The sequence below is a fragment of the Mesoplodon mirus genome (assembly GCF_964341445.2).
Source record: "Mesoplodon mirus genome assembly, chromosome: 10".
Taxonomy (NCBI): domain Eukaryota; kingdom Metazoa; phylum Chordata; class Mammalia; order Artiodactyla; family Ziphiidae; genus Mesoplodon; species Mesoplodon mirus.
In genome coordinates, this window is record NC_138986.1 from 25,411,078 (window position 1) to 25,438,273 (window position 27,196).

General features: G+C 41.6%; 1 protein-coding gene across 8 annotated transcripts in view; it reads left to right on the forward strand.

Moving 5' to 3' along the window:
* NHSL1 (NHS like 1) overlaps nucleotides 1–27,196 on the forward strand; it is a 249,052-nt gene that overhangs the window by 136,172 nt on the left and 85,684 nt on the right. The window contains exons 1-2 of one of the 8 annotated variants that reach the window (XM_082633914.1): nucleotides 1,759–1,832; nucleotides 7,592–7,821. The exons of 5 other annotated variants lie outside the window; for them this stretch is intronic. In XM_082633914.1, coding sequence (XP_082490040.1) covers nucleotides 7,743–7,821 — 79 coding nt within the window. In that variant the 5' untranslated portion in view covers nucleotides 1,759–1,832; nucleotides 7,592–7,742. Of the gene's footprint in view, nucleotides 1–1,732; nucleotides 1,833–7,591; nucleotides 7,822–27,196 lie in introns of those variants that run through there. 2 more of the 8 variants (XM_082633916.1, XM_082633915.1) reach the window with 2 other exon arrangements.

Genomic DNA, 27,196 nt, shown 5'->3' on the forward strand with positions numbered 1-27,196 from the left:
GAGCAAATCATCTGAACGGGTTTCCCCAATGAGATGAGCTGGTTCCTTCCAGTTCTGTTCTAAGAGTTAATATCACTGTTTGTCACTCCACATGCAGGTTTCTTTTCATCCCAACTAGCTTCTGGCTAAGAACCTCTTCCGTTTCTCTGTGGTCATAGCAACTAGTGCAGTGACTTCCTCATGGTAGGGAACTTTTTTTTTTTTTTGCGGTACGCGGACCTCTCACTGTTGTGGCCTCTCCCATTGCGGTGCACAGGCTCCGGACGCGCAGGCTCAGAGGCCGTAGCTCATGGGCCCAGCCGCTCCGCAGCGTGTGGGATCTTCCCGGACCGGGGCACGAACCCGTGTCCCCTGCGTCGGCAGGCGGACTCTCAACCACTGCGCCACCAGGGAAGCCCTGGTAGGGAACTTACTAACCAGGCCCTGCTAGTGGTACTGGAAGATGAGGAGCAGAAACCCAGCTAGGCTATTGCTGAACCTCATGTCGAAAGCCAAAAGGCTCAGAGCATCCATCGTATGTAGCCAGGGCTGCAGCAGGCACCCCAGGACACAGACAGATAGATTGGTTCTGAGTCAGTTTCCTGTATCCTGTGGAGTCAAAAGGAAGACCTGCACACAGCAACGGGCCTTGTGAACAATGGTCACTTCCTGTGACCAGGAGAGCCTGAGGGCCGGGGGGTGGCCACTCACGGTTCAGACAGCACTTTCAGGCAGGGTGCTCCTGAGACCACATCTGTAGACTGTTTCTCTTCAGATCTGCAATAAAACTTCTCTCTCTTTTTAACCTGTGTTAGAGTTTACAGTAAAGTAAACCTTGAACTTGCAAGAGTGAATTTAGCTTTCCCGTGGAGGGGGAGATAAGCAATACTCTGCTTATGGGTACAGTAGCGTTGGATATTCACATACTCCGATGCCAACTTAACTATATTAATCTTTGTTTCCTTGTGTGAAAAATGGCAGTGCCACAGAAGTTTTAAAAAACCCTCCACACGCAAGAGGGAGGGGATATGGGGATATATGTATCTGTATAGCTGATTCACTTTGTTGTAAAGCAGAAGCTAACACAGCATTGTAAAGCAATTACACTCCAATGAAGATGTTTAAAATTTTTTTTAATTAAAAAATAAATAAAAAACCCTCCACGTTTTTTATCCTAACACACAAGTATATTAATAGTAGTAGTAAGAGTGGTAGTCGACACTTTTGTAGTGCTTTTACTATTTGGCACTGTTTTGAGCACTTCACACATATCCACCCATTTATGTAGACTCAGCTGTGTGCACAGTTTCATATCATAATGCTCAGTGCTAATTCTGTACCAGTGTATGAGTTGTTCCACATCAGAAAAAAAGAGTGTGACTAGCAAAAGAATAAAGATGTCAAAGAATAGTTGTGAGAATTAATAGCAAACAGTGAAACCGACTCGAGTGATTTCTTTTTTGTGTTGTGGATCACGTGAGGTGCTCCATCTGCTGCAATGGAAAATGCTGAGAGATAAGAGAAACCAACGGGCTGGCTCTCGTGCTGCCCCGCACTGGACCACACGAACATGGACTGCTCACCCCCGGCTCCCCTCACTTTCCAAGATGATCTTGGCTGATTCCAGGGTGTGAAACTCCGTATGAAAGATAGGGAGGTGTCAGCAGCTCAGCCCAGAAAGCTGGGGATTGGGCAGTGGCTTCCTGTAATCCCAGGCGCTGGCTGACTGCCCCGCTCTTGGCAGTGAGGGCTGGGAGGTGGGCTGGGAGACAGCTGTGGTAGCACTGCAGCCCGCACCGGCCCGTGGAGCCCTGGCCCCTCATGGAACTGCCTCACTATGTTCTGCCTGAAAGGTGAGGGGGCTTCGGGCCCGCTGGGGTGGCGAAGTTACAGTTAGAAAAATGTTCGTTTGGCATCAGAGTCTAAATCCCAGGGCTAGTTCTCTTAAAATCAGTTCGAGGGAGTTCTGTTAAGCATGAAAGTGAAAAAGTCATTGTTCTTTTTTGGTTGCAAACAGGAAGAAAGACCTCCTGCTGGGGAGATGGAATTTTTCTTTTAGAGAGGATATTTCTCTGTTTGGATGCGTTTTGGATGTGTTTTGTCATAGACAAAAGTAATTAAAAGTTTAGAATGAAAGGAAACTTAATAGTCTAAGTGGGAATGGTTTACAGCTGTAGTATGAGTCCTTTTAGAGAAGTTTTCGTGTGATGATTTGCTTGTGTAAAGGGTTGGAGTGAATAGAAAGGGGGAAGCGAGCGATTCTATTGCTTTCAGCTTTAATGTGTGAATCCAGGAATTAAACTAATTTTTATCGTAGAGCAGACTTCTCATTCTAGCTATGTGTGTATGGATTATAGTACTTTGGGAAGTACTGGAAGATGGGGAATATATGAATATATGTAGTGATTCCCCCATTAGTTGGAGAGTATTTTCTCTTTTTAGGCAGTTATTTTTTCTTCAACACTATTTTTCTTCCAACTCTTGTCATAATGTAATTAATTTAAGCATTTAAGAATGTGTTTTTTGATGATATTGTTGGAATGGGGGAGTTAAAATGAATTTCCTTGGAACCAGAGTAGACTATTTTGTTCATATCTTTTGGTGTATATCATTGTGTTGATCTGAAATTCTTGATGGCTTTTCAATTTTTGGAAATAGAGTGGTCCTGGCTTGCTTTGCTGATTTGCCGCTTTGTCCTGAGTCTATTACTGAGGTGTAGACCAGGGTTCTCTAGTCTCGGCCTTTACAGATTTAACCCTGCCACCTTAAAAACCACCCAGGTCTTTAATATTAAACTTTGAGTTTAGGTTATTTGTTTATATGGTTGGTATAAATTTGATCAAATCGACGGGGTAAAAGCAGAAAAGAACATCACATCTTTCTCTCCCTAAGAATTCAACTAGGGGCTTCCCTGGTGGCACAGTGGTTAAGAATCCATCTGCCAATGCAGGGGACACGGGTTCGAGCCCTGGTCCGGGAAGATCCCACATGCTGTGGAGCAACTGAGCCCGTGCGCCACAACTACTGAGCCTGTGCTCTAGAGCCCACGAGCCACAACTACTGAGCCAGCGTGCCACAACTACTGAAGGCCACACGCCTAGAGCCCGCCACAACTAGAGAAAGCTGCACACGGCAACGAAGACCCAATGCAGCCCAAAATAAATAATAAATAAATAAATTTATTTAAAAAAAGAATTCAACTAATTCTTACTCTAAAGTGTATCTAGTTGCAATTAGGAGCCCCATCAGCAGAAATGAATTTGAATATTTCTGAAAAATAATTTTAGGTGAAATGAGTTATGGGCTTTCCTGATGCTTTCTCAAAAAATTGTTTGCTCAAAGAGAAAAATAACCACGAAGAGCCAAAATTCAGTATCATTGGATGAGTGTGCCTCCTAACCGAGTGTCATTTCCCCAGCTGAAATCATTATGATCTAATGACAGCTTCCGGTTTAGGATTTTTAATTGAATGCAGGTGTGGAGTTGTTGCAGGGCATGACTTACGCTGCTTCAGCGTGTGTGCCTCCACCCATTCCCATCACGGGAATTTCATTTTATTAAAGAATCTATCCATTTCATGGACTCTTAGTTTCCGAGGTAACTTGGGAGATTTTAGAAAGTCAAGTGAATGGCATGTGATGACAACTGAATGCTTTTATGCTGAAGTGTGTGTTCTCATCAGGACTCCACAACCCCTTTTAAAAAACAACAACCCACTTTCCCATCTCCCAGCAGCCAGGACAACAGTTGACATTTTGCTCTCTTCCTGTGATTTATAGCCTCTTGATTTACAGTAACGATTTTTAGGTTGCCCTCTGTCCTACATGTGAGGCTAACCCAAGATAAAGTCATGGTGAGTGCGATTAAACACAGGAATATTGAGGGCTGCTTGCGTTGCTTTGTGTTCTTACTGCATTTGTGTTTCCCTCTGTTGGAGGCTTTTTCAGAGGACTTCATTAATTGGCCTGTTTCTGTGGCTCCCTGAGGTTCTAGGAACTATTGGTTATGATTAGCGTGGATATTAAAGGAAGCATGATTGCCCTTCTTTTGGGTTCAGTTGTGTCTTTGTGTATTTCTTTTTGTGTGTGTGTGTGTGTGTGTGTGTGTGTGTGTGTGCGCGCTACGCGGTGCTCTCACCGTTGTGGCCTCTTCCGTTGCGGAGCACAGGCTCCGGGCGCACAGGCTCAGCGGCCATGGCTCACGGGCCCAGCCGCTCCGCGGCATGTGGGATCTTCCCGGACCGGGGCATGAACCCGTGTCCCCTGCCTCAGCAGGCGGACTCTCAACCACTGCGCCACCAGGGAAGCCCTGTGTATTTCTTTTAATTGTTGAAGAAAACACATCAGACAGCCTCCCACATGGATGCAGGCTTTCCTTTTCTCCATTTATACTACTTTTTTTCTGAAGTCATGTCTACTCAGCTTTTGGTCAATTTGGTGCTAGAAAAAGTGCCTTCTTGGAAGAGAGATGTCATCCTTGTCACTGTTGTTGGCTATAATAGCTCGTATAGTTACAATCACCCTCTACTGTTGCCACTGAAATAGCTCAGATACATTCACTCCACACACGTTTGCTTCCTATGGGCAACATCTGAGCTCCCAGTCTCTGGGAAGATGTTCTCTCAAGTTCTGCCAAGGTCCCTGTCGTTAACAAAGCCGAGGTGTGTTGTTCCTTCACTGTGTAATCAGCAGTCTGGGAAGTGAGTTTCCAGCCAGTCAAATAATATGATTCACAGGAAACTACCATGCATATGTTGTATACCATTCATGGATGACTTTATTCAAAAAATTAGAATAAAATATTTTTACCTCCAGAACTGCATGGAACATAATTAAGTTTCTCCGAGATGATTCAGAAAATGCAGATTTCTTAATTACAGTGCACCAGCTTCATCTTTATACATATTAATTATCTTTTCAGTACATCTCTAACTCTGAAGACTATCTTTTCTTTTAATTTCCAATCTATCACAGATAAGTATTTTGTAAAACATAAAATCACATGCTGTGGGCTGTCACCACAATGTCAAACAGGTGTAATAAAGTTCTTAAACATTTTATTTCGTTTTCTGTAGTAATCTTACTGTAGACTGGTAACAAAGCGTTGGCACTTGTAAGTAGACAAATCTGTATAGTTAGTAGACACTTCTGTGTTAGTTTCCTAGAGCTGCTATAACAAATTACCACCAAGTGAGTGGCTTAAAACAGGAATTTCTTCTTTCAGTTCTAGAGGCTAGAGTGTGACCTCAGGTACTGGCAGGGTCTTGCTCCCTGTGAAGTCTCTAGGGCAGAATCTTTCCTTGCCTCTTCCAGTTTCTGGAAGGTATTTCATGACTTGTGGCAGCACCTATGCCTCTGTCTTCACATGGCCTTTCTACCTGTGGGTCTCTCTGTGACTCTCTGTCACTTGATTTTCTTATTAGGACACCTGTCATTGGATTTAGGGTCTATGCTAATCCAGTATATGACCTCATCTTAACTGACTACATCTGCAGACTCTACTTCCAAATCAGGTCACATTCTGAGGTTCCCAGTGGACATGGATTTTGGGGGGGACATTAGTCACTCTGTGAGAATGGACCATGCGTAGTCACATGGATTGAGGGTAGCATTATAGGAGGTGTATTTAATGGAGAGCTGTAAGAATGGCTGTCCAGTGTAGCTGCTGTGATGATGTATTTGAAATGTGTAGCGTTGCAAGTTTGACAAGTTTGTATGTGTAGGTAGAAGGGTTGAGTGTACCCTGTACGATCAGTCATGCAAAAGAAAATGTTGCCTTTTTATTTCCTATAAAGGATCCAGTTTCCTTCATGTACTCTGATCCTGCTGAGACGGGGAAAAACAAAAAACAAAATTGAACTTCAGTTCACTGCAGTCAACTCAGTGTGAGCCAAAAATTTAAACAGTTGCATTAGCTAGCTCAGGCTGTTGGATGAATCGGTCTCTCAGAATTCTCCTATTATCTCCTCTCCAAAGTGGATTCTGTTAAATTCCTCCCTTATTAATATAACAGAAGTGATGCATACTACGTTATGTACTTTTGAATCATTGACTTTCTCATTACCTAATTTTTGAAATGTTGAAGCAGGATACTTCCGTGTAGTTGCGTTTAAAACATAAGGTATTTTTTAAACCTCACTCTTAATATGGAAAGGATTAATACATACATCCTTTTGTACTCTAAGAATAATTTCAGTACGTTTCGTGAGAATCGTGAATCTTAAGTTTCTGAATTTAATATTGATTTTACCTGGCCGGCATTCTCTCCAGGGATTTAAACCTGGCTTTGGGGTTGGACTAGATTCTTTCCCTTCCTCTCCTCTTACTGTCCTCCAAGATCCAGAAATTGAGTTTCATGGATTGGAAAAGTGGTGCATTCTGTACAGTGTATCCCAGCTGCCTACATACTCAGCATGGTAGGGTCCTGTCTGCATCTTTTTCTGCTTCACAAGTTACAGATTTAGGAAAGCCTTTAGGTTGTCCAATAATAGCAGAGTTATGTTGGAGATTACAGCTATGAGCTATGTCAGGCATGTATTTCTGCTCCCGAGAGGGCAGTTCATCGTAGAAATTCAGCTCTGTCCTTCCTCCTCGCGCACCCTGGAACAGATCACAGGCCTCTTTCCAGTTGTCTCGTGTATGTTGTACATGTAAAAGAATTCCTTAGATTCTTTTCTTGGCAACATTTGGAAAATAATGTCTGGAATCAGAAACAGATTTGTTATTTCTGTGCTGAAACAAGTGCATTTTTCAAGTTAGCAAGCAACCATTTGCTCTGGAAGGTTCCCCACCCCTTCTTAAATCCAGTAATAACCTGTCAAGTAAGTGTTGAGCAAAGTTTATGCTATTTTACTATTTGATTCTGAGCATCATTTTAAAAGGCTTGAACAATCAAAATGCAAAGTGACCCTGGGCATACTGCATCTGTGTGAATCTGGACATTTCATTATCATATATTCAGATTTTGAGTTTTACTTAAATTAGGAGCAGCCTTTAGGACCATAGTCCTGCAAGCCTCTCCTCCTTTCATTTAAACATTGCATATAATTGCTAGCCGATAACCTATAGCTACCAAGAGGAATTCACACTTGCTAAATCTGCAATTTCAAGTAGCACTTTTAATAAACACACTGATGATATCATGCATTTTTCAAACTGGCGGGCAAAGCCCTTGAAATTTAATAAACCAAACAAAGCTGGCCCTTTATTTCCTTTGTCTTTCCCTTGAAAACTTTCTCATGCTTTCAGTTCTCTTTCTTCCTTCCACTACTAATCAAAATCTTGCTTTTAAATATGTTGCAGTAGAAGCCAGATCACTGTGCTGAAGAGGTGATATAATAAAAACTAGGAGATGCCATCCTTAAGGAATGAAGGAGCAGTTAACAGAGCTTTGCTGCCTGAAGCACGCAGGGCTGGGGGTCTGCTTGTCTGTGGAGCATGCTCTGTGCAAAGATAGTGCCCTGGGTGATTTGGTGGAACTGAATCAAATGACTCGAATTACCAAAAGCTTTGGCAGAGGTTTCTGTTAGCTTCTCCATTTGAATATCTCCTGTCCCATTTTTACCTATTTTTGTTTTCTTTATTTGCTGATTCCCGTGTCTCTTTTTTTCTAGTTTTTCCCTCTCCTCCTCTCCTCGTCCTCTGATTGCTCACTGAGGGGGCTGCATTATACCTAAGCTGTCTTGAACTCCCTCTGCTTACAAAGGTGCAGATCAGTAATCTGCACACGCGTTAGTAAAAGTGATAGTTAATAGACGAAGGCAGATGGACCAGTGTGATAAAGGCAATTTACCACTCAGGACATCATGTCACCACCATCAGCCAGGCACAAAGGTACGCAGGGGTATGTATTTTTCTATTTTAAACATCAGGAGAAAATACTGCCGAAACAACCTAAGGGCCTTTCAGCAATTAATAGCTTTTGCATGATTGAACGTATTGGGGACGCAGGGTAGGAAGATGGATATTCCTAGATTTGAAAAATGTCCATTGTTTTATAAAATCATACATAGCAGTTGGATTTGAAATGAAGAGGTTTTCATTTGACAGGCAGTAGTATAATGACCAACTATTGGGTATCATATTTGCAATGTCCATTCGCCATCTGCTGATTATGTCATGTTTATCGGGTTTTGTTAACTTAAACTGGGTTTAGAATTTGTATTGTTGTTACTGTCAAAATGTGGCAAATACTGCGAGCCATGGAGACAAAGGCCACGCTGGCTTGAATGAGGACTCAAGTTGGGGGGTGGGCTTGAGTGCTTGTGGCCACTTCTTCATTGGAATGTCTTCTTATAACAAAAAGATATAAATAGCATAAATGGAGCTTTAGAAACTGGGAGTTGAAATATAGTTTAAGTGAATTTATATTTAAGTGGAGTATGGTTTTCAAAGGTCAGATTATATATTACATGTTTGTTCTTGAGAGATTTGGCAAGAGGCAAGACAGCATTTGGAAACAAAAGAGAAAAACTCCCTCCTCTGATGACCATAAGAGGACATCTATGCTCCTTGTGGTTTTATTTCACCGAGTGAAACTGCAAGCTTTGGAAACTTTTAGAATGAAAGTTGGGACACCTGCCTCTGCTGTCTGATGTGTGGAGGGGGAGGGGCGGAGGGCTGCCCTGCGACTTGCCCGGGGTGTTCTTAGGAGAGGGAAGAGAGAGGGGGTCCAGAATGGTTAAGGTGGCTTCAGGAAAGGCAGGAGTCCAGGAGATTCCAGAGTGGGTAGAAAGTTGGCTGGGGAAACTGAGAAGCTGAGAATAGTGCCTTTTCTGTTTTCAAACAGAAAAGGTTCCTCAGCAAATGAAAAGGGAGCCTCAGAAGATGCCTGTGAGGTGGCATGGTGAGGGAGAACAAGGCATGTGGGAGCACCTAGCCCCAGATGGTACTCCATCTCGCCTTCCTTGGCCATCACTTACAAATTTGGAGTTTTTCTTTAACCCATTCCTCATTTCTAAGAGGACAAAGGAGGCTCTAGTTCCTTCTTTTCCTGCAAAAGTGTTGCTATAACAGAATACCTAGTTTTATGCAAAAAAAGGCCAATATTATCCCAAGGTGGCTAATTTATATATCTAGATTCATACAAAATTTGTTGATGTTCTGAAATACCTCTGAGGTTCATCACATCTGACCAAACTGTTTTGACAGAATTTAGGGTGTGAGTATTAATTCATCAGATGTTAATGGGTACTTACCATGTGCCTGGCTCCCCCCCGCCCCAGGAAAGCCTTCCATCTCCCACGGTCCTGGACTTCTCCCAGGCCCAGGACTCCTTGGCACCCAAGACCTTTCCAGCTGCTTCCCTGTCCTCTGAAAAGGCACTACTCTTTGCGCCTGATTTGGGGGTGCCTCTTTCCCCAAGATTGACTTTGAGAACAAAGCAAAGCCAGAGACTTTTTAAAGGGTTTCCCTGCTCATGATGACCCAGATAACAAAACATTAGCAGATTAATCTATGAAGAAGATTCAAGAAATCCCAGCTCTGTCCGTTAATAACATAAGCTTCAGTAAAGATCTCCTTAGCTATGAGAGTAGCAGTTACCTGACAAAAGATCAAGGATTAAATAACTTACATAAAATGCTGGACCTTTGCTCACAAGTATGTAGTAATGTTAGTTAGATGTGACCTCTCTAAGTGCTTCATAAAGTTATTGATCAGACTTACCTTGGGCTTGTGAAAGTAAAGACCCACTTCTACCACAATGTGCGAATACAATGTAACTATCATATATAGTGAAAAAAGGCAGATATACTTCTGGTTTTTCATTGCAACATATTTCCACCAACTTTTGTAAAGTTTTCTGGAATCACCCGTTGTATAAATACACCCAGATGAATACAAAGAATCGTAAGTCACATATACTGGCAAATGAGCACTGTAGCAACACAAATATTTTGAAAGCGGGGGAGGCCAAGGAGAGTATCCTGACGCGGTTCTAACTGCTCCAGTGGAAGTGTTTGCTCCCACAGCAGTGGGGACGAAAACCATTCCTTTTTGGAAATGGAAATGTTCCTGGCAGAACAAATACTTGATAAAAGTTTAAAACAAGATTTGGTCTGCTCGTATGGTGCCTTTTATAAAACTGCTTTGTATTCAGAAAAATCTCTGCATATCTATAGACAAGAGGAACGGATGGATGGGTAGTTTTATCCTTCATAGGTAGACACGTCCTTATTTCAGGTTGACTGTTGAGGAATCAGTAACTGGCTCTCCTTAATCGCTGGAGTATTTCTCCTTTCACTCAATTCTTTCTTCCATTGTTAATTGGCCCATTTTCCGCCTCAGAGAGAACAGGTTAGTGAGTGTAGGAGTTGTCCAGCTGAATTGTCAGTAAATTACAAAGAGAGTTAAAAAAAAAAGTAGCAGACTCGAAAAATGACATTGTGTGTCCATTCCTCCAAAAAAGCAGGGTCCATAAACGCCGGAAGGACTGAATGCAGATGAGTACATTTTTGACGGCTTTAAGCATGATTTAAAGCATTGGTTAACACGAGATAAAACATTAGTTTGATATTTGCCATCACCTTTAGGTTTGGGATTATATGATTACAACAGAGACAGCTTCTTTTCAGTCACCTGTTGTGAACATCTAAAGCTTAAAGGTCCAGTATGTTTTCTGCTTCCCACAGAAAGTTAATGTTGGTATGGCAGACATTATAAATCTTTATTTATATGCTTTTTTGGCTTATAGTAACAAATTTGGCTAGAAGTGAGTTTGTCTTAGTTGCTCCCCGCCTCTCACTCACCTTCATGAAATCGTTGAATAGATCCATTGTTGGAGTGTTATCTGCAAAAGATAAAGTGTCTGTGAACTGAGGGGAAAACAGGAGCCCCTAAAATAGATGAGATTCCTTTGGCACATGACATACCAAAGGGTTCTCCCCAACTGCTATTTTGGACAGTGTTTGACTAGGTTTTCTTTAATTTTCCCTTTCCCTCCTTTCAACACTGGAAAGTGACCTTCCTGCTCTGTGTATGAAGACCAGCTACCTTTCTCTGTCTCCCGCTTGATACTGGCCCCTAGCAACTCTGTGATGTCTGCAGTTAGGTCAGGCTGTAGGCATGCCCGATAGAGAAGCGAGAGAACAGGCAGGCTTCTCTCTGCCAGAGTCATGCTTCCTCACTGCACAGCGAGAATTCTCATGTCAATTCTAAGATAATTCTCTAATCAGTGTCAAGAGCCCTTCGCTGCTTTTCAGTAAGGGAATCTAGTATTTGTGATGTACTGACAATTCCCACATTTCTATCTCCAACTGGGACCTCTCCCCTAAATTTCAAATGTGAACATCCAACTGCCTCCTCCACGTTTCCAATTGGATGTCTGAAGGACTTCATGAACTCTCCTGGTCCCCTTCCTGCTTTGTCCCCACATCTGTCCCACTGCAACCTTCCTCATTTCCATAGGTGGCAAATCCACTTTTGCAGTTGAGCAGGCTATAAACCTTGAAGTCATATATGATTCCTGTTTCTCTCCTAGCCTCCCCCGTTTAATGTCAGAAAATCCTATTGACTCAATTAAAAAAAATCTTTTCTGGGATCTGACTACCTCTGGCCACCTCTACTGCCAGCTCCTTGCCGGGTCTCACCTGGACGACTATCACAGCTTCCCTTGACAGCCCGTTTTCAACCCAGTAGCCAGAGTGAACCTTTGAAAACCTAAGTGAGCTCATGCCACTCCTTTGCTCAAGACACCTTTCACTCAGAGTAAAAGCTCAAGCCTTGGCAATTTCTCGTTATTTTGGGAACATCAATCACAGGCCAAAACTAAACCATAGAGGAGAAAAGTGGTTTTCTAAGAACCACAGAACTTGTAGCTGTGTCAGATCCTTTATTCTGGCAGAAAATGAAAAGGTTTCCTTGCTGAAACCACAGCCCCAGGTGAGTAGTGTTCTTGTCCGGTGCTCGTGGAAGGTGTGGTCTTTAATGAGATGCCTTCATCTTTTCTGCAGTGGGAGTGAAGATCATTCCAATCTGTCTCATTTTATCATCAAATGTAGCTATTTGTGTATTTAATGTAGCTACCAAGGTGTACCTTTAGTTTTTAAGAAATAAATTTGATAAGAGAGTTTCTGTTGGAATTTTGGAAAATTGATTCCCATGGCTTTTTTTTTTTTTTTTTTTTGGATAGGGATTAAGTTAGAACTAAACAGTAGGGAGCCTATCCATATTAGGAAGCTAACAGAAATATTTAATAAGCAGCTCACAGTTTTTATTCTTATGCATATACTTGTTTTGCTGAGCCTTGGTTTGTTATAAGGAATATCAAAAAGTCCTCTCATGATAAGTGCTTGATACTTTACTCTTTCATAGAACCCCGGATTTTTTTTTCCCCTTTCATAGCATTATTAAAATGGAGGGCAGGCTCTGACCCACTCATTGAGTGAGATTTGCAGGTTCTTTGTGACATACCATGTCATGTGTTTGGTAGTGAAAGGTGCTGTGGCTTCCCCACTAGATTCTTAGCTCCTTGAGGGCTTATCCCGTTATCTTGACCAAGAAAGAATTCCAACTGGTATCTGTGATTAAAGGAATGAAATGTAATATTTAACCTAGTTTAGGTGGAAAGGACTTCATCCATCACTCTCCATGAAAGTAAATGGACTCTTCTGAGGATAACTGAAAATAGAAAAGTGGATTTTTCTACTTTCAATGGGACTGAAAATATGCAGGCAATAAGCAGAGCAAGAAAGATTTTTAACTTTCAAAGTTTTACTTTCTATACAACCTGATAGAAAAACCTAGTGCAATGATTTCGGCCATTAATGGCTTGTTAAGAGGGGGAAGCTGATCAGAGAGGAGGAGGAAGGTTAATGTGTTTTTAGAAATTCAAACATTCAGAACAAATGAGTCTAGACTTTGTGGTGACAGGGAGGGAGACATGCTTCTCAGGTACCTTCTTGGTCTTTGAAGTGGCAGGTCACCATCAGGGAAATGGCCAGTCCCCTGCTGGCTCCTCTCAAGCACCGTCCTGAAGTGGTTACACTTCTCCTAAAGGACTGGGGATTTACTCACCAAGGAGAAGCACAGCCTTTAAGCACTTTCTTCCCTCTTGAGTTTTCAATTGGAAAAAAACAAAAACAAAACAAAACAAAAAACTCCGCTCCAGTGCATAGTCCCATGAATGGCCCATTCATGGGACTGTAGATAAAAGGAAAGTGATAAAATTATCTTTAGAAATATGAGATTATTTTCTCTTAGCAAGTCATCATTTAAATATGGGACTTTTTCCTTTTTATATCTATTTAAATATTTCTCTTGAAATTTTATCTCATTTGACCTTCCTGATTCTAAATTTTCAGATCCACTGGATTATTTTCTAGGCTTCCCCTGTATGCATTTCACTCTATTTCCATTACAACACTTGTTCCCCGTTTTCTCCGTCAATTTGCTTACAACTTGGTCCCTGTGTTTTTCTGTCCATGTTAGGTACTATGAGAACAAGCTGGTTATTATTCAGGACCTTATATCAGAGTGTACCTAGAGGTGCTTTATTAATATCTGTTAGTGAATGAGTGCTTAGCTGCATTAAGGACTTTATTTCTTCCCCTTTACCTCTGTGAACTATTATGGTTATTAAAAATTACAGGAACTTTAACCTGTAGGTTGTGTTTTCGGCTCAAATAAAATGAAAACGGTGGACCCATCCATCATTTTAATGACCAGTTGAGATCTTACTAAAATGCACATTCAGGATGGTGAGCCTGAAATCTGCATGATTAACCACTCGTGATTAACCACGAGTAAAATTTTTGCAAGTGAAGCAGAAAGACTCTTAACCTAGGAGTCAGAGAGAGTTTCTCATCCTGAGTCTATCATTTACTGACTCTGAGGAAGCCACTTACCCACTGAGCCATTTTCCCCATCTAATAAATAGAAGTGGCTGCCCTGCCTACTTGATGGGGTGATTTTGTGGGAATCAAATGAGATAAAGTACCTGGAATGTTATTGGGGAAACTGGCAATTCTCTTGCTTCCTCCTCTTTCATTTTCCTATACTTCCTGTCAATTCCACCTTTTTAATATGTTCTGGAACCTGCCTCTCGTCTTCATCCCCTGGGCTAGCACTGCCTTAGTGTGATGACTTAGCATTTCATACTTTTATTGGTTTATTGGGAGTCTAACTTTCTAATTCTAGGCTAATTGCTCTCTGATCCCCTACTTCAGACCCTATCCAGAATGTAACAGACCTCATCGTGTTTCTTCTCTTACTGTAACTCTTCAGTCCCGTCCCCCACCCATAACATTGCCTTCAGGATAAAGTTTAACTTCTTTAATATGATGCAGGGGAGCCCTTTATAAAAGAGCATCTCCCTGTTTTCCTCTTCAGCCTCAATTCTCACTTGCCTCTTCCCCCATCCCCATTCACCACTTTTGCTCATCTTTCTTTGCACGTGTCAGGACCCTCAGCTTAGGAGGACTATCTGTTTCTCCCGTCACATCTACCTAACATTTAGATCGGACCGACAAGACTTAGTTCATACATTACCTCGTCTTGGAAGCTGTCTATCTCTAACATTCCAAAGCCGGTTTTTAAGCCCTCCTCCGTGCTGCCTGTCACATTGTCATGCAGCTGTCTGTCTTCTTGTGCTGGGCAATAGGAACCTAGAAGGCAGGGCATGTGTATCAGTCGTTGTGCTTGATGCCAAGAATCACATAAGACTTCATTGAGGTAATTCATTCATATTTGAAAATCTTTAAAAATATGAGGGAAAATTCTGGTGTATCATCTGGCTTAGTATTAGAAGCAAAATAGAAAACATTAGCCTGCCCGTGTATAAAGTTATAAACTGTTCACACCTGGGATACTGAGGCTCATTTCCAACTGTTCTCTTTAAGTAGGTTCCAAGGAGTTGAAATGCATTAAGAATTGCACAAGTAAGATTTTTTTTTTTTGTCTGGAAAGAAGTAACTATGCCAAAAAAAAGTCCTAAAGTAATTTGGGTTTTACCTGGGAAAACCATGTTTGGGATGCAGGACCACATTATTCTGTAGGGATAAATGACGCGGATATTGTCAACCAAAGCCCGGTGTTCCGGGTCTAGGGATTTATGACCTGGATGGTGGCGCATACCAAAAATATTAACCCATTCAAGACAAGTACAGATAAACAGTTTAATGATGGAGCCATAATTGATTATCAGGCTAAGATAGTATGTTTGAGGCTTCTGGAATGAGGAATCCAAATCATGGAATACCAACCGTGGTATGCAGACTTTGGCCTCGTGATGTCCATCAGCTGGCGCCATGCCTGTCGTCTTGTTACACTACATGGCAAAAAGGGACTTCGCAGATGTAATTAAGGTTACTACTCAGTGACCTTAAGAAGGGGAGATTAGCCTGGATTATCTAGGGTGGGCCTCATGTAATCACAGGAGCCTTAAAGAGCAGAGCCGCTGGCGAAGGGGGGTGGGAGAGGCTCCAAGTGTGGGAGGAGTCAGTGTGCTCTTGCCAGCTTGAAGATGGGGGGAGCCACCGGGAAACCTTGAGAAGGAACTGAATTCAGCCAACACCTGAATGAGCTTGGAAGCAGCTCTTGCTCTACAGCCTCCAAGTAAGAGCCCACACCAGCCGACACCTTGATGTAAGCCTTGTGAGACCCTAAGCAGAGAACCCAGACAAGCCTGTTGGACTTCAGAGCTGTACAGCCCTGAGATAAATAAGTGGGTATTGTTTTAAGGTGCTGAATTCATGGTATTTTGTTAAAACAAAAATGGGGCTGACATATGGGAGCTTCTTAGTTTGGGAACCTTTCTGTCAGGACACTTGATTTCCAGTGGCCCTTCATATTGAATGGGCTATGTTTGACAGACACTAAAATTAAATGCTCCTTCTGATAGCAGTGAGGGGCTTTACTTCTGGCTGATCTGAGATCTTTCCCTGACCTCCAGAACATCAGAGTTGACCCGAAGCATGCCCGTGAGTGTGTCTTAGACTTCTAAAGGCTCCAGTGGAAAAATCAACCAGGGGAATCTTACGTTATTATATGCTGACTTTGTTCAGGAAAGGTTAACAATAAATCTGAGGAATGAAGATTGTGTTTGGTAGTACAGTATCAAAGGCTCATTCTCAATTTTTCCAAGTGTTGTATAAAAGTAGGACATTTGGGCTTCCCTGGTGGCGCAGTGTTTGGGAGTCTGCCTGCCGATGCAGGGGACATGGGTTCGTGCCCCGGTCTGGGAAGATCCCACATGCCGCGGAGCGGCTGGGCCCATGAGCCATGGCCGCTGAGCCTGTGCGTCCGGAGCCTGTGCTCCGCAACGGGAGAGGCCACAACAGTGAGAGGCCCGCGTACCGCAAAAAAAAAAAAAAAAAAAAAAAAAAGTAGGACATTTAAGATGTTTACTTCCTTTTAGCATAGTTTCTCTAATATTACCTTTATGAGCGCTATTCTCTGTCAAAGGCCCCGTCAAGCCCCAAATGCTTGAAATATACTAATCTTTTGTTAAGGAAAAGAGAGAGGATTTGATTGTGACTTCATTTAAGAAATACTGTACTGTCATGTTGCAATTCTAAAAGCCATTCATTTTATTTGTGATGTATAGGACAGGCAAAGACTTAAGTCTGGGCCATGCTTTGTCAATGTGGTGAATTTGTCCATATTAAATATTAAAACAGTTGACTTGGTATCAAAATAGGAAACAGTTATGTCTGCATAGGATGATAATAGCAGAGTCAGAAATTAAGAGTTGATAACCCTGCTCACTCACTAGCCTTTGTAGAAATTGACGACCGCCTGAGAGGACAAATGTATCTGTCCCTCTCAGAGCACGAAATAACAACCTTATAGATAATTCTTTGAATGACTAGTTGAAGAATGAAAATTAAAAAGAATGGGCTACTGACCTGATGGGGCAGCCCCGCCAACAAAATTTTTTTTTGCTTGCTTTGCTTATTTTATATGTGTAATGAATTTGAGATATAATTTTGACTTTGGAAATAAGAGTTTCATCTGACCTGCACATTCATTTCATCCCTCAGATATTGTCTACATTTTCTTGTTTTTCTAAGTCAGTCTCTTGTCTTTGTCTCTGCATATTTATTTTTTCAAAAGAAACATTTACTTAGTATGAGAGCAAAGCTCCTGCCCAGTGGTGTTCGAAGACCAGGCTGGCTACTGAATTGTCTCTCTCCATTTCCTTTCTTCCTTGGTCCTCACACTTCCTTGGGCACACTTATTAACCTAGATCTACTTACTTATTGTTTTTCTTCTAAATATGTTTCATCCCTTCCTTCTGAATGGAAACCTTTGGTTTTTTTCTCTCCATTTTACCACTCTTTATAATTCTTCATTACTCCAGTTTCTCTCTGAGTATTAGGAATATATTTTAAAAAGAAATATCAGAAACAAAATCTTGATATTTTAGGCTTATCGTATAATCATCTGACATTATATTTACTTATAAAGCCTTATAATTATGTCAAATAACTTGGTTTCTCTCCCTGATCCTCTCACCTGAGTCTTATGTGTACAATTTACTAGCACCCAGTAAATTACAAAGTATGAACTGGAAAATGGCCCATGAACCTCAGAGGAGGAATAAATTAGGAGACAGGTCTGGCATCCAGTTCACAGGCTCTTGTGTGGAGCTGTCTGATCACTGGTGACTTCAGCTCTGCAGGGGACTGTATGGCAGGGGGCAGGAGTCACCTACCTTCCCTGCGTCTCAGCTCTTTCACCTCTAATACACAGATGGTAATTCCCTAACTCGTGAGATTTTCATGCACTTCAGATGGTATAATGCATGTAAAGCTTGCCTGGAACCTGTCTAGACCCAATAACTGTTAACTACCGTTTTCCTTTCTGTCCTGTATGTGTGTTAAATGCCACATAGCCTCTGTTAATCTAACCGCTGTTTGTGACACTGCAGCATCAAAGAGGATCCTTTCACTCAGCGTTTTCTGTTTCCTAAGTGGATTGGTAGGGATCGTACCCACTTGTTTTTACTCTTCATATGCAGATGCTCTCAGCAAGTGCCCGAACACCGGTAATCCTGCTGCACTCTGACTTGCCAGTGACGGGAGCTATAAATTCAGCTGCTGTGCACGAATGAAAATGAGGGGATTTGTTTTCATAGTGCAGCAAGCCTTATAAGCCTTATTACTCTTTTGTCACTTCATCTTTTAAAAAGAACAGAAACTTTTGCTGCTGTTGCACTTTTGCCTCTCCTGCTTCACTGTCCCAGGCTGCTGGTTGTGAGCCACATTGGAACGTTCATCTACATGTCTGTATGGGTTTTGGTGTTTCATTGTGGGTTTTTTTTTTCTTTTTCCTCTGCACATAACTTTAGTTTCTAAAATATGTAACTACGAAAGAAAGCCTTATCCGTACAAAATCCAGTGCAGCCTCACAACTCTGTTCTTGACCTCATATGTCAATAGGATAAAAAGGAGGAGCCCAAAGAGAGACAACATTGATTTGTGTGCTGCTTATACAGCTGGCTCAATTTGCTTTCTTGTTTAAACACTGCAAAGCAAAGACAAAGAAGCTAATGTTACACACATTACAGGGTGTATTACCTTTTTAAAGGCATATCTGTAAGTGTAAAGAAGCAGGATAGATGCTGGGGGCATTTTTAAAAAAGGACCAAGATTGACAAAATTTTTATGGATATTATCAAGATGGATTTTATTCAACTTAAGACCCTGTGTCAGGTTATTTTAAAATTCATTAGTATTGCAGGTAAAAAATAGAAGGAAATGAGGATATTTAAATACAAAAGTAGACTCTTGAAAGTAGTGATACAGAGAAAGTTAAATTTCAAAACTGATGAAGTGTAGCCAAAACTGCATGCAGAGGAAAATTAGTAAACTTACATGTTTGTATTTTTAAGCAAAAAAGAATAAAAACCAAGCTCTTGACTCCAGGGGAAGTATGAAGGTTCATAGTTATTGAAATGGCTTATAATAAAAATTGGAGAAAAATGGCAAACCCACTGGAATTTGTTCATATATTAATGGTGTTCTGGGTAAAAGAAGAGAGGGCAGGGAAGGGGCATATATAAGAAGGAAGAGAAGTGGGGACTGTGTATGACAAAATATGAGGTTTTAACATTGACCCGAGATAAAATTTTTTATCTTTAATCTTGTGATCATTTTGGCCAGATATTTTCAAATCCTTTTTTTCCCTAATAGGCTTCCTTATCGGATCCCCAAGTATTTCCCCAACACTTAAGTTGTCCTTAGAACTCTGCTTCATTCCCTCTTGTATCAGCCTAGCTAACCTCCAATTTTATGTTGTCTTTTATTTTGCAGCAAAATAAAATGATTTTATATCTTCTTGCTCGGGGTGTGTATAGTGATTGTACAGGACTGAATCCTTGCTGTTTCTGACAGGCTAGAAGCATCTCTTTTATCTATTTATATCACATACGTTTGTGCCCCAAATAGAACTTTGAGCTCAACTAGTGTGATTCTGTTGTTATAGATGTGAAAAAACCAAGGCCCAGACACAGTAAGGTTCCAGATCACACCTATCAAGGTGTGAGGACTAGAAATGGCAATCCTTGGCCAAAGGGTACTCTGTCTCTACCAGTTTGTAGCCAGCCCGGTTATTCTATGTGCCAACCCTTTCAACACCGTTTCAACCAATTTTCTCTTTGGCTTTTATTACATGAAAATTTGGCAAGAGGGGCTTCCATCATTCAGGTGATTTTCAAAGACAAAGACTCTCCTTTTAATTTATTTTTGATATTTACGAATGGTCTTGTGATAATCACAGGAACATCCCTTCAGTATTTTTAAATTCTGTTTTTACTTGAGTACTCACTTGATGTGGAAGAATACCTTTAAATCACTCTACTGGTCTTTCCTCTGTGGAAAGCTTTTTGGCATTATCTATGTAGAAGCTGGATATATGCACGCTATGAACCAGCAAATTCCCCTTTTAGTGAGGTACCCAACATAAAGATATAAATATGTTCACCAAATGACATGCATGAGAATGTTCACAGCTGTACTTTTCATAGTAGCCCCAAATGAGGAAAAAAACAAATGTCCATTCATAATAAAATGGATGAGTAAGTCTTTTACCATACAGCACTAGGAATAAACAGACTACTGCTACATGCAACCACCTAGATGGATATCACAAACATAGTGTTGAGTGAGATATGCCAGACACAGGAGAGTATGATTCCCATCATATAAAATTCAAAAACAGGCAGGAGTAATCTTTGGTGATGATGTCAGGGTAGTGGTTACCTTTGGGACATGAACAGGGAGTTCTGGGAGCTGGTAACCATCTATGTCTTGATCTGGGTGCTGGTTACATGGACATCCACTTTGTGGCAATTCAGTAAGCTGCTCACTTAACCATTTGTGCACTTTTCTGTACCCGATAAAAAGTGCACTTAAAATCCATGCTTAAATTTAGCTTTCGGTTCTCAGGCTTTGTGTGCATCTATGTGGGGCTTGGCTTGCTGTGTCTTCTTTGTTAAGTGATTACTCCTTCCATAGGCATCCCCAGAGGGCCTATGGGGTGGCGAGTAATTAGGAGGGGGCTTCCAGCATCCCATACCTGGTTTTAATTCTTGCCCCACCACTGGACAAGCTTACGGCCTTTGAAAATTACTTAGCTCCTTACTGCGTCTCTGTTTCCACAACGACACCTCGGGGCTGTGATCAGCATCAGTGAGTTAAATGAGATCATGCATGGAAATGGTCGGCTCAGAGTAAGCACTATTAACTTCTAGCTATTGTTTTTGTTTTGTCTCCCTAAAGACTGTTCTGTCCTTTAAAAATACAGAGCAATCTTGCTATTTGGCACCAGGCCAGACCTGCAACATAGACGTGGGTTTGGGCTTCCCATTCTTATGTCCTTAGATTTCATACTCTCCATGACTGTTCTGTTCCAGTATTCATGATGATTCCGTGTCAAGAATTCCCAGTCAAGGGAGTCAAGAATTCCCCTGTCTCAGTGCACTGTCTTCTATTCCTGGAGATATGGAGCTATTTTGCTCCAGCTTTTTTACCTTAAAATGTTCTCATTAATCCATTGCCTTCCCCACGCCCTCCACCTCCCAATGACAATTTTTTCTTCCTAAATACAAAAAATGCTGGATGAGCTGCAAGACATGGGGAGCAGACTTCCTGTAATTGCCTTGCTGGGTTCCTTTTGCCCAAATGAGTGATTCTTCTCAGGAATGTTCAGAACCTGTGTCCAGCCATTGTTTGGTGGGAAGATGGAGATCGCAAATGCTATACAAAGAGATCAGGAAAGGGTGAAATGGGGGGTGGGTGGAGACCCTTTCTTTTTTCCATTAATGAAACTCATCGATTCAGAAAATAATCCCCTCCCTTTATGCCTAAAGGTTATTGTCATTCATTAACCCAGATTGTTGAATCTTGTTTTGTAATAATGTGAATCTAAAAGGGGCTTTTCAGGGACTTCCGGGTAAGATGGCAGAAGAGTAAGACGCGGAGATCACCTTCCTCCCCACGGATACACCAGAAATACAGCTACACGTGGAACAACTCCTACAGAACACCTACTGAACGCTGGCAGAAGGCCCCAGACCTCCCAAAAGGCAAGAAACTCCCCACATACCTGGGTAGGGCAAAACGGAGAGATCCGCACACAGAGGATCGGTGCCGAGCGGCACTCACCAGCCCGAAAGGCTTGTCTGCTCGCCCGCCGGGGCGTGCAGCGCTGGAAGCTGAGGCTCGGGCTTCGGTCAGAGCGCAGGGAGAGGACTGGGGCTGGCGGCGAGAACTCAGCCTGAAGGGGGCTAATGTGCCACAGCTAGCCGGGAGGGAGTCCGGGAAAACTCTGGAGCTGCCGAAGAGGCAAGAGACTTTTTCTTCCCTCTTGGTTTCCTGGTGCGCTAGGAGAGGGGATTAAGAGCGCTGCTTAAAGGGGCTCCACGGACGGGCGCGAGTCGCGATTGAAAGCGCGGAGCCCAGTGACAGGCGTGGGACGCTGGGCCTGCTGCTGCCGCCGCCAAGAAGCCTGTGTGCGAGCGCAGGTCACTGTCCACACCGCCCTTCCGGGAGCCTGTGCAGCCCGCCACTGCCGGGGTCCCGGGATCTAGGGGCGGCTTCCCTGGGAGAACGCACGGCGCGCCTCGGGCTGGTGCAACGTCACGCCGACCTCTGCCGCTGCAGGCTTGCCCCGCACTCCGCGCCCCTCCCTCCCTCCCGGCCTGAGTGAGCCAGAGTCCCCGAAGAGGCTGCTCCTTTAACCCTGTCCTATCTGAGCGAAGAACAGGCGCCCTCCGGCGACCTACACGCAGAGGCGGGGCCAAATCCAAAGCTGAGACCCAGGAGCTGTGAGAACAAAGAAGAGAAAGGGAAACCTCTCCCAGCAGCCTCAGAAGCAGTGGATTAAAGCTCCACAATCAACTTGATGTACCCTGCATCTGCGGAATACATGAATAGACAACACATCATCCCAAATTGAGGAGCCCGGAGTCAGTGCTGTGCCTCTGAGGTGGGAGAGCCAACTTCAGGACACTGGTCCACAAGAGACCTCCCAGCTCCACATAATATCAAACGGCGAAAATCTTCCAGAGATCTCCATCTCAACACCAGCACCCAGCTTCACTCAACGACCAGCAGGCTACAGTGCTGGACACCCTGAGCCAAACAACTAGCAAGACAGGAACACAACGCCACCCATTAGCAGAGAGGTGGCCTAAAATCATAAAAAGTCCACAGACACCCCAAAACACACCACCAGACGTGGACCTGCCCACCAGAAAGACAAGATCCAGCCTCATCCACCAGAACACAGGCACTAGTCCCCTCCACCAGGAAGCCTACACAACCCACTAAACCAACCTTAGCCACTGGGGACAGACACCAAAAACAACAGGAACTACGAACCTGCAGCCTGCAAAAAGGAGACCCCAAACACAGTAACATAAGCAAAATGAGAAGACAGAAAAACACACAGCAGGAGAAGGAGCAAGATAAAAACCCACCAGACCTAACAAATGAAGAGGTAATAGGCAGTCTACCTGAAAAAGAATTCAGAATAATGATGGTAAAGATGATCCAAGATTCTATTTCCCAGATCCAAAATCTTGGAAATAGAATAGACAAAATGCAAGAAACAGTTAACAAGGACCTAGAAGAACTAAAGATGAATCAAGCATCGATTAAAAACACAATACATGAAATAAAAAATACTCTAGATGGGATCAATAGCAGAATAACTGAGGCAGAAGAACGGATAAGTGAGGTGGAAGATAAAATAGTGGAAATAACTGCTGCAGAGCAAAATAAAGAAAAAAGAATGATAAGAACAGAGGACAGTCTCAGAGACCTCTGGGACAACATTAAACGCACCAACATTCGAATTATAGGGGTTCCAGAAGAAGAAGAGAAAAAGAAAGGGACTGAGAAAATATTTGAAGAGATTATAGTTGAAAACTTCCCTAATATGGGAAAGGAAATAGTTAATCAAGTCCAGGAGGCACAGAGAGTCCCATACAGAATAAATCCAAGGAGAAATACGCCAAGACACATATTAATCAAACTGTCAAAAATTAAACACAAAGAAATCATATTAAAAGCAGCAAGGCAAAAACAACAAATAACACACAAGGGAATCCCCATCAGGATAACAGCTGATCTCTCAGCAGAAACTCTACAAGCCAGAAGGGAGTGGCAGGACATACTTAAAGTGATGAAGGAGAAAAACCTGCAACCAAGATTACTCTACCCAGCAAGGATCTCATTCAGATTTGATGGAGAAATTAAAACGTTTACAGACAAGCAAAAGCTGAGAGAGTTCAGCACCACCAAACCAGCTTTACAACAAATGCTAAAGGAACTTCTCTAGGCAAGAAACACAACAGAAGGAAAAGACCTACAATAATGAACCCAAAACAATTAAGAAAATGGGAATAGGAACATACATATCGATAATTACCTTAAATGTAAATGGACTAAATGCTCCCACCAAAAGACACAGAGTGGCTGAATGGATACAAAAACAAGACCCATCTATATGCTGTCTACAAGAGACCCACTTCAGACCTAGAGACACATACAGACTGAAAGTAAGGGGATGGAAAAAGATATTCCATGCAAATGGAAACCAAAAGAAAGCTGGAGTAGCAATTCTCATATCAGACAAAATAGACTTTAAAATAAGGACTACTAGAAGAGACAAAGAAGGACACTACATAATGATCAAGGGATCGATCCAAGAAGAAGATATAACAATTGTAAATATTTATGCACCCAACATAGGAGCACCTCAATACATAAGGCAAATACTAACAGCCATAAAAGGAGAAATCGACAGTAACACACTCATAGTAGGGGACTTTAACACCCCACTTTCACCAATGGACAGATCATCCAAAATGAAAATAAATAAGGAAACACAAGCTTTAAATGATACATTAAACAAGATGGACTTAATTGATATTTATAGGACATTCCATCCAAAAACAACAGAATACACATTTTTCTCAAGTGCTCATGGAACATTCTCCAGGATAGATCATATCTTGGGTCACAAATCAAGCCTTGGTAAATTTAAGAAAATTGAAATTGTATCGAGTATCTTTTCCGACCACAATGCTATGAGACTAGATATCAATTACAGGAAAAGAGCTGTAAAAAATACAAACACATGGAGGCTAAACAATACACTACTTAATAACGAAGTGATCACTGAAGAAATCAAAGAGGAAATTAAAAAATACCTAGAAACAAATGACAATGGAGACACGACGACCCAAAACCTATGGGATGCAGCAAAAGCAGTTCTAAGAGGGAAGTTTATAGCAATACAATCCCACCTTAAGAAACAGGAAACATCTCGAATAAACAACCTAACCTTGCACCTAAAGCAATTAGAGAAAGAAGAACAAAAACATCCCAAAGTTAGCAGAAGGAAAGAAATCATAAAAATCAGATCAGAAATAAATGAAAAAGAAATGAAGGAAACGATAGCAAAGATCAATAAAACTAAAAGCTGGTTCTTTGAGAAGATAAACAAAATTGATAAACCATTAGCCAGACTCATCAAGAAAAAAAGGGAGAAGACTCAAATCAATAGAATTAGAAATGAAAAAGGAGAAGTAACAACTGACACTACAGAAATACAAAAGATCATGAGAGATTACTATAAGCAACTCTATGCCAATAAAATGGACAACCTGGAAGAAATGGACAAATTCTTAGAAATGCACAACCTGCCAAGACTGAATCAGGAAGAAATAGAAAATATGAACAGACCAATCACAAGCACTGAAATTGAAACTGTGATAAAAAGTCTTCCAACAAACAAAAGCCCAGGACCAGATGGCTTCACAGGCGAATTCTATCAAGCATTTAGAGAAGAGCTAACACCTATCCTTCTGAAACTCTTCCAAAATATAGCAGAGGGAGGAACACTCCCAAACTCATTCTACGAGGCCACCATCACCTTGATACCAAAACCAGGCAAGGATGTCACAAAGAAAGAAAACTACAGGCCAATATCACTGATGAACATAGATGCAAAAATCCTCAACAAAATACTAGCAAACAGAATCCAACAGCACATTAAAAGGGTCATACACCATGATCAAGTGGGGTTTATTCCAGGAATGCAAGGATTCTTCAATATACGCAAATCAATCAACGTGATACACCATATTAACAAATTGAAGGAGAAAAACCATATGATCATCTCAATAGATGCAGAGAAAGCTTTCGACAAAATTCAACACCCATTTATGATAAAAACCCTGCAGAAAGTAGGCATAGAGGGAACTTTCCTCAACATAATAAAGGCCATATATGACAAACCCACAGCCAGCATCGTCCTCAATGGTGAAAAACTGAAACCATTTCCACTAAGATCAGGAACTAGACAAGGTTGCCCACTTTCACCACTCTTATTCAACCTAGTTTTGGAAGTTTTAGCCACAGCAATCAGAGAAGAAAAGGAAATAAAAGGAATCCAAATTGGAAAAGAAGAAGTAAAGCTGTCACTGTTTGCAGATGACATGATACTATACATAGAGAATCCTAAAGATGCTACCAGAAAACTACTAGAGTTAATCAATGAATTTGGTAAAGTTGCAGGATACAAAATTAATGCACAGAAATCTCTGGCATTCCTATATACTGATGATGAAAAATCTGAAAGTGAAATCAAGGAAACACTCCCATTTACCATTGCAACAAAAAGAATAAAATATCTAGGAATAAACCTACCTAAGGAGACAAAAGACCTGTATGCAGAAAATTATAAGACACTGATGAAAGAAATTAAAGATGATACAAACAGATGGAGAGATGTACCATGTTCTTGGATTGGAAGAATCAACATTGTGAAAATGACTCTACTACCCAAAGCGATCTACAGGTTCAATGCAATCCCTATCAAACTACCACTGGCATTTTTCACAGAACTAGAACAAAAAATTTCACAATTTGTATGGAAACACAAAAGACCCCGAATAGCCAAAGCAATCTTGAGAACGAAAAATGGAGCTGGAGGAATCAGGCTCCCTGACTTCAGACTATACTACAAAGCTACAGTAATCAAGACAGTATGGTACTGGCACAAAAACAGAAAGATAGATCAATGGAACAGGATAGAAAGCCCAGAGTTAAACCCACGGACATATGGTCACCTTATCTTTGATAAAGGAGGCAGGAATGTACAGTGGAGAAAGGACAGTCTCTTCAATAAGTGGTGCTGGGAAAACTGGATAGGGACATGTAAAAGTATGAGATTAGATCACTCCCTAACACCATACACAAAAATAAACTCAAAATGGATTAAAGACCTAAATGTAAGGCCAGACACTATCAAACTCTTAGAGGAAAACATAGGCAGAACACTCTATGACATAAATCACAGCAAGATCCTTTTTGACCCACCTCCTAGAGAAATGGAAATAAAGACAAAAATAAACACATGGGACCTAATGAAACTTAAAAGCTTTTGCACAGCAAAGGAAACCATAAACAAGACCAAAAGACAACCCTCAGAATGGGAGAAAATATTTGCCAATGAAGCAACTGACAAAGGATTAATCTCCAAAATTTATAAGCAGCTCATGCAGCTCAATAACAAAAAAACAAAGAACCCAATCCAAAAATGGGCAGAAGACCTAAATAGACATTTCTCCACAGAAGATATACAGACTGCCAACAAACACATGAAAGGATGCTCAACATCTTTACTCATTAGAGAAATGCAAATCAAAACTACCATGAGATATCATCTCACACCAGTCAGAATGGCCATCATCAAAAAATCTAGAA